The sequence below is a fragment of the Ictalurus furcatus genome, chromosome 8 (assembly GCF_023375685.1).
Source record: "Ictalurus furcatus strain D&B chromosome 8, Billie_1.0, whole genome shotgun sequence".
Lineage (NCBI taxonomy): Eukaryota > Metazoa > Chordata > Actinopteri > Siluriformes > Ictaluridae > Ictalurus > Ictalurus furcatus.
The window spans coordinates 7,702,411-7,716,146 of NC_071262.1; the positions used below are offsets into that span (position 1 = coordinate 7,702,411).

A 13,736-nucleotide genomic window follows, 5' to 3' on the forward strand; every position below is an offset into this window, starting at 1 on the left:
GCGGTTCGATTCCTGGCCCGTGTGACTCCACATGCCGAAGTCTCCTTCTGCAAAACACATTGAACCACAAGTTGCTTTCGATGGCAAGTTAGCGCCTTGCATGGCAGCTCTGCTACCGTGTGTGTGAATGGGTGAATGAGACACAATGTAAAGCGCTATATAAGTGCGCCTTTACCATTTAGTAGGATACGACCCCCCCCCCAAAAAAAAATAAATAAAATAAATAAATAAAATTACAGGATCTTCACGAATACCAAATTTTGTGTAAAAGCTACTACGAACGACTTACGAATAAATCCGTTCGTATCCAGCTTGATAAATGAGGCGCAGTGTGTGTAGGCTACATGATAGAGGCGCTCATGTACTGTGTATTAAAAAGAGCCGATCCGTACCGTGCACTGGAAAAGCGCCATTAGGACTGCTATATAAGCGTGAGGTACGTGCAGTCTCACGTGGATATTGTATTAGACTGCACCCAAGTACGCATTTAATGAATATGCGCAGAATCTGCGCAGTGTCTATGTTCACGAAGCTTCCCAGTCTGTGCTGTTTTATACAGATGTGGGAGCCGAAGCTAGCGCTGGTTGTGTTGATAGTAGCCGTAGTTTAACATTCAAACGTGTCTTAACTGGATGTGGCGAGCTTTCCCACAGTAAAGTCTTAGAGAATACAGTTAATGAATGATTTCTACTATTACGAGGTAATGGCGGGGTTTGTTTGTTTTTTTCTTGTCGGAGACCGCAAGCTTCACCTCTCGGGGTAGAACTAGCTTAGCTATCCGCTAGCCCCATTTCAGCCGGTCACCGATTAAACTAGAGTTAGCTTAAAAAAATAGTGTATTTATTTCAGTGACATTCTGCAGCAATAACAAACGAATATTGTTAACTTCAGTAAATTATCAGTTGGATAACTACAGAGTAAAGCTATTTATTAAGTCTGTCTCCGAGGAAAGGATTATAGAAGTGGACCGCAGGGGTGTGGACTGGTATGAGACAAATATTTAAGCAGTTAACTAGCCAGCTAGCCAGTGGCTAGCTAAATATCTGGCGAGAAGCTAACTGGAGACCTGAACGATGCTGTCCTCTTTGGGAATCTGTGAGCAGAACTGCCTGGCAGTATCCTTTGGAAGTTGTGTGAATGTAGTTAGATGATTATAATAATCCCAGAGAGCGAGGCGTTTAGCTAGATAGCCATAACAGTGTTGTGAACTAGAGGCTAAACTCGCTACAGACAGCTTAGTGAAGCGAGACAGCTTGAGCAGGGAGACTAACTGAACAACTTGAACTCTCTTAGACAGCTGTAATATATCAGTGAGTTACCCAAACTGTCTGACTGCATCTTTGTATGTATATATTGTGTGTATATATATATATATATATATATATATATATATATATATATATATATATATATATAAAATATTGTTTGTGTTTGTGTGTGTGTGTGTGTGTGTGTGTGTGTAACTTTTGGATGGACTTGATCCCAATAACTTTTTAGTATTGTCTGTTTAGATGGAAAAGTGTTGAGTACTGATCCCTGATCATTCTGAGATTTAAACACCAAAAGCTCCTATAAGGGTATGGGGATTCCAGTACATCGCAGTGCATCGTACTGTACACACACAATCACATAAGCAGTTTAATCAGCATGCTTTCGGGAGGTGTGGGGAAACCCGCACAGACACGGGTAGAGCATACAGACGGTCAGCTCAGGGTCGGACCAGGAACCCACGGATGTGAGGTGTCCTCTACCCCAGTACCCGTTCAGATTCCATGTCCTGTTTCATGACTGGATTATGGCTGGATGATATGGATGATATTGCTACACAGTGTGATTGCACTGTACTACACAGTACATGCTAATTGATGAACCGATGATGTCTGTGATATCAGACTGGCAGATAACGGCTGCAAAGGCGACATTAGTCTTAGGACACTGATACGATTCGGACGAATGCTGCTTCCGTTTATATTAGCTGTTACGTCAAGGTTCTCTCTGCTTGTTTTGTTGTCCAGTGAATTGGTTGTCATTCTATACTCCTTTGGGTGTTGGGGATCACACAATCATGGCGGTTCTTTTAGTATTTACACTGTATCTTGTATGCAGGTGTTATATAACTCCACTCCCTCTTTGTTTTTCCCCCCCATTCATCCTCTATAACACACTATTAAGTCCTTAACAGTAATGTTCAGACGGTAAAGGGGCATGAGCTGAAGGCGGGGCAACGAGAACCTCGACTCCTGTCTCTGCTGGAGAGTTCAGGACAGTTCATGTGAGTATCTGCTTCTGACGTGATCATGTTTACATTTAGTTCTGTTTATTGTGTTCAAATGCAAAACTGCTGTTCTGCTCCATGGTGTGTGTGTGTGTGAGAGAGAAAGGAGCTGTTAGCAGGATATATAAATGCTTTTATTGTATCTTGTGCTTTGTAAGGATTCTCTACACTTTCTCTCAAATTATTAAACAGTCTAATAAGCATGTGTTATCCAGATGCCCTTGTATCTCCAGATGTGTGGAATGTATGTCTATATAGATGGTATTGTTACGCGGAGTGTGATTTAACAGTCATGTTTTCCAGGTTGCAGAGATTGTGTGTGTGTGTGTGTGTGTGTGTGTGTTTGTTTATGACTGAGAGAAAGTGAGTAGTGGCGCTGTTAGGCAGTGTGCTGCCCATTAGCCTGCATACCTCTGTGTAGTCCCGAAGCCTAAATGAGCCTCACATGAGCACACAGTCGTCTAAACTGCGTTAAAATTTCACCACACTGAACCTCATGCTGGATTAAGGAGCATTACTGTGAAGCAGTCTAATCTTCTATACTTCTATGCACAGCAGTGTTTCTTACTCCACAACGTGACGTGAGCAAGACAGAACACTGACTACATTTACATGGACAGCAGTAATCTAATTATTGATCTTATTCTGAATAAGACAATATTGTGATTAAGGTGTTTACATGAGTTGCTTTTAGAATATTCCTTTCATGTACCTGTTTTACATGTTATAGGACATAGGTCGATTAACGGCACACGTCATTACGTCACCGCGCCACGCCGTCCGACGTCCCTCCAGAGTTTCACGTATCAACATACAGTTGGTCTTTGTTATGGTACCGTATACAGTTTTGGGTGTTTTTATTTTTAATTTTACGAAAGCTTCAAGTGCAGTTAATTATTTGTCATGCTGTACGTGCAAATAGACGACTGCTTGAAGCCATTGGCTGTGTCCCAAATCGCGTACTTACCTACTATATAGTAGCCGAAAAACATGTATTTCACCTACTATATAGTAGGTAAGTACGCGGTTTGGGACGCAGCCGTGCTCTCTTGTTTGCTGTCAAACAGTTGAGCACTGTGATCGTGTCCTGTCGCAAAATGCTGTGAAAACTCCCACACGACGTTAATAGTGTGATTAAAGTGTTTACATGTCTATAATGCACTTCCATAATGCGACTAAAACAGGAATACTCCACATGTCTTAATTTGTGTTTAGACCGAGTATGACTTTAGTTGGATTATGGTCATCAGAAATCACTGTTTACATGGTAGTTTCTTAATTAGAGTATCGTCTTAATCGGGTTAATATCGGAATGTTGTTGTCCATGTAAACGTACTGACTGATATCTGGTATACTACTGCTAATTAAAGCCTGTGAAGAGCTCCAAGCACTAGACAGGAAACACTGCTGTGAGTCTGAGGTGTTATAGGCGTTTACCAACACTGTGTGTCACACTCACAATGTTTTGATAGTGCATGTGGTCCGGGAGGAGTGAGCATGGGGAACCAAGTCTTATGTAATACAGATACAGAGCTTTCACTTTTGTAGGTGTGTGTGTATACCAAGAGTGCTGAAAGGATCTGTTTCTGCTCTCTGATTTTTGAATTAAAATCTTTGCCTTTGGTCTGCCCTCTTTAATTTTCAGTGTCTCCTTATAGATATGAGCATCAAAAGACTTTTCTAAATTCAGGTCAACCTTAGCAGTGTCTGGCATTTCATGCCAGAAAGTAGCTAAGCTCCTAGCAGAAGAAGGAAGTGACCGCTCTATATGTTCTCAGCTTACCACTACTGCAGCTCCAAGTGACTCAGACTGGCACTGGTTTGTTTAAATTGAGGTGTCAGTCATGTTCGTTACCGTTTCAGTGTCTGGTGGTTGCTGACGAGGTTTTGCCCCTTTTGAGAGATCATTTGAGAGTCATCATATGGAGAGGCTTCCAGGCAGGACTGTTATATTGAAACCTGTTGTATACACTTGTAAGTGATTGCAAGTGTACTTGAATCAGAGCTGTGTCGGGGGATTCAAAGGAGCTGTTGACCGAAAATAATTTGCCTTAAATGCACAAACAGCAGAATATTGCACTGAGATATTTAATAATTAATTTGATTTGCTGAAATATCAAATTTCACCAAGAACCATGAATAATACAGACGCTTTGGCCGCATTTTAATGAAATTTTAGTGGACGCTTGGCTTCTTGTGTCGTCTCGGAGCAGTTGCCTGTCAAGCGAATACGACAGCCGCACTCGAGTGAGGATATTTTCTGTTGCTTTATTTCTGCCTAGTGAATGAAAGCTCTTTGAAAGACACTTCTTGTCAAATATTTTTGTTTTAAAAATATTAGTAACATATCATGTGCTTTGGGCTGAGATGCTACATTGAGCTGCAAGGCTCCAACTGAGCCAAAGCACAGAGCAAAGTGCTACAGAAATGCCATTGTGCTCTGGACATTTGGACCAGCAAACAAAAAGAGAAAATAAACAGTGGATGTGACGCAAAAGCTAGTTATTTAAGCTAGTTATTGAAATAATGATCTAGTAATTTATTGAGACACACTGTTGCCAGCCCTGTGTTCTCCATGCTTGGGTGAATATTTTTTTGTTGTTGTGATTTTCTATACCAACTTGGTAAAGGTTTATTCACCATTTTCACTATTCAAGTTTTACTTGTGTATTCTCATCCCTATATGCCACTCAGCCGACTTAATTTTTTGCTTCATTTAATTATGTGCGGTATGTGAAAACAAAGTAAACCAAATAGTACACGAAACAAAAAAAGTAATAACGTTCACTCTGTTCAGATTCGGCAACCGGACTGATAGGTGTGAAAGTGCTTTTAAGCGACCTACTTTCCAGACAACTCACACTTTTTTCTAATCAGATAAGATTAGATCGGTGATTGCAGAGCTGCACAATTATCACATTTATTTTGCTCAAATTGAAATAATTGTTTATCACAATCAAAAACAACATATAAAATGTGAATGTAAAATGTGTCACAGCTTACTCCCAAAAGTGTCAGTTTTGCAGGGTAGTGAATAAACTATAGGACTTGTGGGCTATTGAATGCATACTGTAATAACACTGAGAGTAAATAATAATGTTATCGTCATCTTCGGTGAAATACATTTTATTTCACAGCTGCCAATATCATTATGTTAAGACTCTGACAATAATGGCTGTCGGTTACTTTGGTTGAATTTGTTGTAGTAGAGAGCTTCTGGGTTGTGACATTTTTTTTTCACACAGACTTGTAGAAATGGTGGACAGTGGAGCTTGTCAGGGTTTTTGTTTAGTTTTTTTTTGCCTTCAGGCAGTGGGTGAATTTTTCCTGTTTAAATTTTGTGCTGAGTTAAGAGGAAGTTGGGGCATGTTGGGAGTGGAAAAAGTTTGACGACTTATTAGTGTGTATTGAAGTAATGACCTTCACGTTAGTTTTATAGTGGAGGAGTTATAGAAACTTGTCTGTGGTAGAAAAACGAAAGCCACAATGCTCACAACATTTTTTTTCTCTGTCTCTTCCTCCTCTCTCTCTCTCTCTCTCTCTCTCTCTCTTTCTCTCTCTCTCTCTCTCTCTCTCTCTCTCTCTCAGCCCTCAGTTGCACTGTACAGGGTGGAAAAATGGTGCAGTTGATAACAGCCTGTAGTTACTGTTTTGGTTTAGTGCTGCATAAAAAGAAAGTATATGATAACAACTGTGTAACTAGATATTTTTTACTACCATGTTTAATGTAACGTTTATTTTTTGTATTAGCTGATACATGTAATAAACAAAAGCCATACAGTATGGTTCAGATTGAAGTTATTACCGCTTCTCCTCTGAATATGAAGGGAACAGGCACAAGATAGCATGTTTGTTAAAAGCAGCATGAACAAACAAACATAAGCATGATAATATTTTAATGCTCAGTGAAATTAAAGTGAAGCGAAGTATCACTTTTGGCAGACGCCACACTCACCTGCTACTACTTTGTGTCAGTATAGAAGCAATTTCAGCCAGAGACTTGAATCAAGATGTGTACAGTACGTGACTGTACCTGATGCAACATTTGGAGGATCATGGGTAATTTGCCAGGTCGTGCCATACTGTGCGATAGAAAAGCGCCACAATTATGGATTGTAATTCTTCTCACTTGTGGTGCGGACATTATTAAACAGTCATCATTGCTGTAGTAAACAAAGTTTCATAAGAAATATTTTGCTTTCTCTAAGGTTGAGTGTTTTGGCGAATCCTGAAGCGGTCATATCCAGTCCCGTGCCCCAGCTGTCCATTCCGATCAATAGGCATTTTCACATAGTACGTGGTAAGTGGCTTTTATATTATGCTTTATTTTCCAGAGCGTTGTCGCACCAGTCCTACGTCTCTTGTAGCATTATCATATTTTTAGTCTGTGGTGAGTAAAAATAAAATAAAGATAAAATGTTGATGACTCAAGGATCAGATCATCCTGTCTTAATCCTCAAAGTGTTCAAGCTTCCTTGTAAATCAAGCAAATGTTTACTGAGAGCCTATAGGAATTGTTTCCTTTCAGTAATACAGCCCCTAGCAACCTTTGTACATACGAGTCATAACTTCCTGCAACTGTCTTTTTTTTTCCCTCCAGAAGCAGAGGAGGCTCTTCTCATTGACTTCTCAATACGCAGTAAGAACAACAGGTTTTTTTGGTTTATAATATAGTTTCTATGTATATTCTATTATTGACGGATAAGTTATTACTTTTATAAGAGAAAGTAAGAGACTAGGGAAGATCCTATTTTTAGTATTTAATGAGTTATTTTTTTGCATGCTCTGTCACTTTACTGTTTACTGGCAATATGGGATTACAGCTTATAGATTGTATGTCCTCAATGTTTTTAGATGTACTGTTTTCCTCCCATCTTTGTTATGCATAGCCTAACAGCACTTTTCCCTTTCTTTCGGCAGCGACGCTCAGGATCCGTATTCGAGGGGAGCAAGCTCCAGAACTCCTGCTGGAGTTACAGGACGATGACCGCAGTCAGACTTTTTTCCAGCAAGTGATGAAGGCTAAGCACCAAGGTGAGGATATGCTCCTGTGCATTTGATTATTTATTAACTCTTAAATTCTTTTTTTATTTACCATGGTTGCTTATTAACCTGAACAAATGCAGTAATAGTTTATAATGCCCCAATTTCAAGTTGTAGGGATGCAAGGCTTGCTTAATATGACTTTTCGTTATGAGTTGGTTTTCTTCTTCTGAACAAATTGCTTTGCTAGACCAGAGGCTACAAGTTTGCAGACCTGGACTGTTGTTACGCAACACTCTTGCTGGTTATATAGGTTTAATGACTGTTTCAGACTTGTCCTGAAAAATGTAGTAGAGAAATCAAAAGACATGTAAGAACATTATCATTTTATTGGAAAAATTTACGAGCACCATTGAAGTTTAGTATGTTTTTTTTGTTTTTTAGAGATGGTAACGTTAATGTGCTACAATAAAACACACAAGTAGGCATGAGAAAACCTGAGCTTGTCAATTATGACAGAATTTAGGAACATTGTGTGAGCCATGACAAATTAATTTACCTTCTGATAAACTAAATTTAATATTTTCAGTTAATTTTACAGACTGTATGTAAAAAAAACAAAACAAAAAAAACAACAACCGTTAACCTGTTCCATGTTGTAAACAAATACAAAAAACCTCAATGTTCAGTCTTTGAAGTCTGTTCCTCTTAAATATATTTAAAGCTACACTATTAGACATTTTCCACTTTCATGGTTCTGGGCTGGAGTCAGTTCTCGAACCACTCTGGGTATATTGTGTATATATCTGAATAATCTCATATAGGATGTGATTGGGTGAGTTCATTTACCCGTCAGATGCAAAGAACTTTAGTTTAATGGTGTTCATTAGGGACGCACCGATCAGGATTTTTACAACCGAAACCAATCCAGATACCAATCTTTTTTTGTTTAAGCTTTAATCAGGAGGTCTGTCATAAACAGTTAAATGTAAGCTCTCTGCTCATGATCACTGTTAATTGAATTAAAATAATAGCAATGACAAATAATTTTAGTTAATTTATAAATAAACAAACGTAAAATATTTATTTTTAAATATCTTAAACAATAGAGTCCTAATTAAAAGTAGACTAACACAAAAATGATCCATATTAGGAAAAAGGCTAATAGTGAACTAAGCTTAATGTCAAATTGATATTAAGTGCAACCCATAGTAATTAAACATCATTTAATTTCTCATTTTATTTATACTTTATGAAGTTATTATAATATCTATTTTTTATATTAACTGTCTTATTTATAACTAAGCACATTTTCTGTCTTTACATTTTATTATTTTTTGTTTGTTTGTTTCAGTTGTTCCTTTTAGATCGGTTCCCCAGTACAGTGTTGCCATGTCTGCTGCTAATATTGTGTTTTTTGGTAAATTAAATCAAAATATGTAAACTGGAGTTGACTTTTCTAGTGATATCTGGCAACCGTGAGTTTAAATGAAGTGAATGGGGACGAGTTCGTGAAGAGAGTGAAGGAGAGTGGCAGTGTACTGTATGTTTACAGACTTAACAGTTGCTACTCTTGATTATGATTGGTGAGGAATTATTGCCATCACAAAGATGGCAGTTGTGAGATCGGGAAGTTGAGAGAAACAGATGATGTACAGAGTTATCTCATCATCATGGCTTCCACACTTGTTCGGTTGACTGAGGAGATGAAAAGCAGTGTGAAAGTAACTGTTGCGCGGTGTAGATGTATTTTGGAGTTTTAGTTTTTATTCCGATTGTATTATACAACTCTGAAAAGGTCACCTGCACTGGTGCTCCTAAATATTTTTTTCACAGTCGCACAAAGAACTTCTCAGTCGCAAATGCGAGTGAAATGGTCGCACTGTAGAGCCCTGAAACATGTTATGTATAAGCATTACTTTGTAAGTGCTTGAAGTTTCCTTCTTACATTAAGGCAGTTCATATGGTCATCATCAGAAAATTCATCTGCGTGTTGCTAGTTTCTTAAAGGTGCAGTCAGCTCTATTGCAAAGAGGACACTTTTTGTAATCTTTGGCTTTCACTGTTGCACTGTCAGTAAAAGTGTCTGTAAACAGTTACAGAGAAAATCTGAGGATTACCAACATCTAACCAGTCAGGAAAAGCAGTTGTTTCAGTATATCTATTCATCATTTTGCCTGTTAATTCAGAATGCTTCTTTTACACTTGCATACCGGCCTTTAGTTTAGACTATGCATTTAGTCTAGGCATCTGTTTTGGGTGTGGATTTGGAGGGAAAAGTAAAGGGAGGGGCTGTTTTTGTGTGTGTTTCAGAACAGCCAGCTTCTGCTAACTTTTACCAAAATCACTAACTATAACGCTGGTAAATCTGGAGCTCTAGCAGTTACACATACAAAACCATCAGAACTGTTTGTTTACTCATTGACACCAACTCCCATTCAGACCCATGTTGGTGAAGCTCCCAGAATCTATGGTATCAAGCAGAGTTTGAGTGTTAGTTATGTAGTAGGTAAGCTTCTATCTGCTTATCAACTGCTATGAGCCATATACTATACATGTAAGATTAGTTTCCAAACTTAGCTGAAAGCTGCAAAATATAGTGTTTCTGCTATATTCTGTAGTCAGGGTCCATAGATAGCCTGTAACGCTACAGTCGCAGCAGGTATCAATTCAAATAATCACAAGTAGATTACAAATGTCAAGCTGGGCAGGGTGTTTGCTTTCTATAGTCTGGCAGGTTATAAAAGGTTAAGATAATATAACTGAGACAATATGAAGATGCCAACAGATTAAGGACTCTTAAAATACAATGCTGTGGAAAATTTTTTTTCTGCTTTTGTGTATCGAGAGATACTAAATTGTTTCAGCAATTAAAACAAAATCTAAGATGAAACAAAGGCAACCTGAGTAAAAAAAAATACAGTATTTAAATGATGCTATTTATTAAAGCAAAAAAGTTATCCAATACCAACTGTGCCTGTGTCAAAAATGTATTTGACCCCATAGTTACTAATTCTCCAAATCTATGAAACTGCTTTCATAATGGGATTCAGCTGGACTAGACGCAACCAGGCCTGTTTACTGCAAACCCTGTTCAATCAAATCTACATTTAAATAGAACTTTTTCAACAGCATGAAGTTGGTTAAAAGGTCTTACCCAGTAACACACTATGCCAAAACTGAAAGAAATTCCAGAAATGATGAGGAAGAAGGTGATTGAAATGCATCAGTCTGGGAAGGGTTACAAAGCTATTTCAAAGGCTCTGTTACTCCAAAGCACCACAGTGAGAGCCATTATCTCCAAATGGAAAAACTCGGCACAGTAGTGAACCTTCCCGGAAGTGACTGACCTTCCAAAATTCCTCCAAGAGCACAGCAACTACTCATTCAGGAAGTCACAAAAGAGCCAAGGACAACATCAAAGGACCAACAGGTATCTCGCATCAATAAAGGTCACTGTTCAAACTGGCATCAATGGAAGACTGGCAAGGTTAAAACCACTGCTAACCCAGAAGAACGTTAGGGCTTGTCTGAATTTTGCAAAACACTCCTTAATGATCCTCAAACCTTTTGGGAGGATGTTCTGTGGACTGATGAGTCGAAAGTGGAACTGTTTGGAAGACAGGGGTCCCGTTACATGTGGTATAAATCAGAATTCCACAAAAAGAACATCATACCTATCGTCAAGCATGGTGGTGGCGGTGTGATGGTGTAGGGATGCTTTGCTGCTTCAGGGCCTGGGCAACTTGTAATAATTGAGGAAAACATGAATTCTGTTCTCTACCAGAAAATCCTAAAGGGGAATATCTGGTCTTCCATCTGTAATTTGAAATTCAAGCCTAGCTGAATTATGCAGCAAGACAATAATCCAAAGCATAGGAGTAAGTCCTAGTCCTAGAAGTACGTAAAAGACTGATCTCCAGTTATCGGAAGCATTTGGTTGCAGTTATTGCTGCTAAAGGTGGCACACCCACATTTCAATTTAAGAGGGCAATTGGTTTTTCACATGGGTAATAGGTGTTGGATAACTTTTTGCTTCAATAAAAAATAAAAACTGTATTGTGTGTTTACACAGGGTTGTTTTATGTTGTATGTAAAGTTTGAAGATCTAAAACTATTCAGTATGAGATGTACACAAAAACAGAAGAAAAAAGTAATTTCTAATAATCTATAAATGTTTGCTATTATATTTAAAATAATCAATATTATTGTTAAACAAAAAATGCCTGGAGCGGTGAGAGAGCCTTCAGTCAGTGTTCATAAATAAAATTTGCTATAAAGGCTGTAATTTTTTTTCATGGTCCCATTTCTCATATGTATACATAATTTATTATGTTTAAATAAATGCAAATTAAATAAAAAGAATATATCAGTTGCTTTTAGAAAATCAGTGCTTTGGGGCCACTCAGTGGAGCTGGAATAGAATATTGAACTTTAATCTCTTTTTACTTCTGGAGGTAGCAAGACTTTATTTTTTATTGAGAAATGAGCAAATATGAGACAGATTTCACTTCAGGAAAACATGTAGATTTCAGGATTACATACAGTAGAAAATGTCTAAATACATATAAAAGGGTTTTCATATTTGCATTTGGTAATAGTAAGAGAAGAAAAATATCATCTGGTTACTGCTGCTTGTCATTCACATCATTTTATCTATACGCAGAACTTGCCCAACCAGTTTTCAATATCCTGTTAGCTTTTGGTCAGCATGTGATGGTTATGGTCTGTTAGTAGCAGAATACTAATGAGGTCACTAGGAACAACATAGCAGGACTTCATCATTAAGAGCCATCCCAGACTAATGTGCTACAGCCCTTTTAGTAGGTTGTTTTTATACTAGCTGTAATCATGATAGTGAATTTTGTAAGATATTAAGTGGAGGAGAAAAAAGCTATTTAAGGGAATTTTAAGTTTATAGACTCTCCAACATATTTACATGCGTACATTGTGATTACTCCATACCTGTTTGTCTTTGAAATTCTGTTAATAGTCAGGTTGATATTTTTGCCTGGATCATTTAAGACTGGTACGTTGTCCTGACTGTGGTGCTGCTCGTTTTTTCTTCTTCCAGTTGAAGGAAAAAGTTCACCGCCGAAGAAGATGGAGCCTGTTGTTCCTGCCCCACCTAAAGGCTCTGTCCCAATCCCCCCTCAGAGAAGCACCTCCAAAGCATCAAGCAGTTCCTCCAGGCCCATGCTACAAAGCAATACCAACAGTAGCACTCCAGGAAAGCCTTTAACCTCTGGTACATACAGTGCCTTGCATTAATTGAATACATGCTATGTTTATACATGCTACCTATTGCATATTTAAAGCTGTTATCTATTTTTTTTTGTACTTTTACCAGATTCTGTAGACTCTCCATACCTGGTGACAGACTTGGGTTTTGAGGATCATTTCAACCATGGTTTAAAAGTAGAGGAAAAGAAGAATAGACAAAATCGGATAGTTGCCCCAAGAGAAGCCCCTCCACCTCCTACACCTCCCCTTCCTCCTCGGAAAGGCAGTTACACCCCCTCTGTTGCCCCTGCTGCAGGCCTACCTCCTAAAGATAGACCTCCTCAAATACAAATGGCCACACCTGTCAGGCAAGAGTAAGTCTGAGCAAGCTTCTTTTGCTTTAAGGGAGTTTCTCTCTTCCTATGGAGTGGCTATAGTGTCTTATTTAATCCTACAGGTTTAATCACTATACAGACCGCTCCAACTCTTGGTCTAACAGTCCAACTACGCACACCATTAGGCAGGCTATGTTAAGTAGCCAGACAGGCCAGAGAGAGGGCCTTCTCAAATACCGGTTGGGCAAGAAGGAGAAGGAGTATGTGGACATCCAGAACTTTAGGTAAATATAATTTTTTTTTGTCTTTTAAATAAATTAGTTAATTTGTACCACCTATTATAAGGCTGACAGATGCCCCCCCCCCCTTATTTTTCTTTTTTTTTTTTAGGTTTTTTGCAGGCACGTGGAATGTGAATGGTCAGTCTCCTGATAGTAGGCTGGAACCCTGGCTGTGTTGTGACCCTGAACCTCCTGATGTGTATGCAGTGGGGTCAGTGTCACTAATACTTGGCGTTAAACATCTGTATTTCTGGATCATATTTCCACAAACTCTATTAGTTTTATAGACCTACATTCCATTGATTTATCAGTCCATTTTCATGATTATTAATTAGCAGACTTTCAGCGTAACAGCGGAGGTGCTCCCTCGGATCAGTGTATGGTTTGGTTGACCTTTTTCATTTTTAAAAAAAATGTTTTAAAAGAAAACCATTGTGACAATAGGTTTCAAGAATTGGATTTGAGTACAGAAGCATTATTGTACATGGATTCATCCAGACAGCATCTGTGGGTTGATGCAGTGGAGCGGAGTCTTCATTCCAAAGCCAAATATAGACAGGTGAGTGACTGACCACATGACATCTAGAAGAGAGTGCAGGTTTTATAGCTTATACTAAAAGACAACATGTTTAGGCCCGT

The 13,736-nt window shown here is 38.5% G+C and overlaps 1 protein-coding gene across 3 annotated transcripts in view; it reads left to right on the plus strand.

The window, feature by feature from the left end:
* Positions 1-380: 380 nt before the first annotated feature.
* Positions 381-13,736, plus strand: part of ocrl (OCRL inositol polyphosphate-5-phosphatase) — a 35,624-nt gene continuing 22,268 nt past the window's right edge. Inside the window, exons 1-10 of one of the 3 annotated variants that reach the window (XM_053630482.1) lie at positions 381-1,115; positions 2,193-2,272; positions 6,484-6,575; positions 6,876-6,914; positions 7,196-7,309; positions 12,333-12,506; positions 12,609-12,855; positions 12,939-13,100; positions 13,207-13,308; positions 13,542-13,656. In XM_053630482.1, coding sequence (XP_053486457.1) covers positions 1,074-1,115; positions 2,193-2,272; positions 6,484-6,575; positions 6,876-6,914; positions 7,196-7,309; positions 12,333-12,506; positions 12,609-12,855; positions 12,939-13,100; positions 13,207-13,308; positions 13,542-13,656 — 1,167 coding nt within the window. In that variant the 5' untranslated portion in view covers positions 381-1,073. Of the gene's footprint in view, positions 1,116-2,172; positions 2,273-6,483; positions 6,576-6,875; positions 6,915-7,195; positions 7,310-12,332; positions 12,507-12,608; positions 12,856-12,938; positions 13,101-13,206; positions 13,309-13,541; positions 13,657-13,736 lie in introns of all 3 variants that reach the window. The other 2 variants (XM_053630484.1, XM_053630483.1) reach the window with 2 other exon arrangements.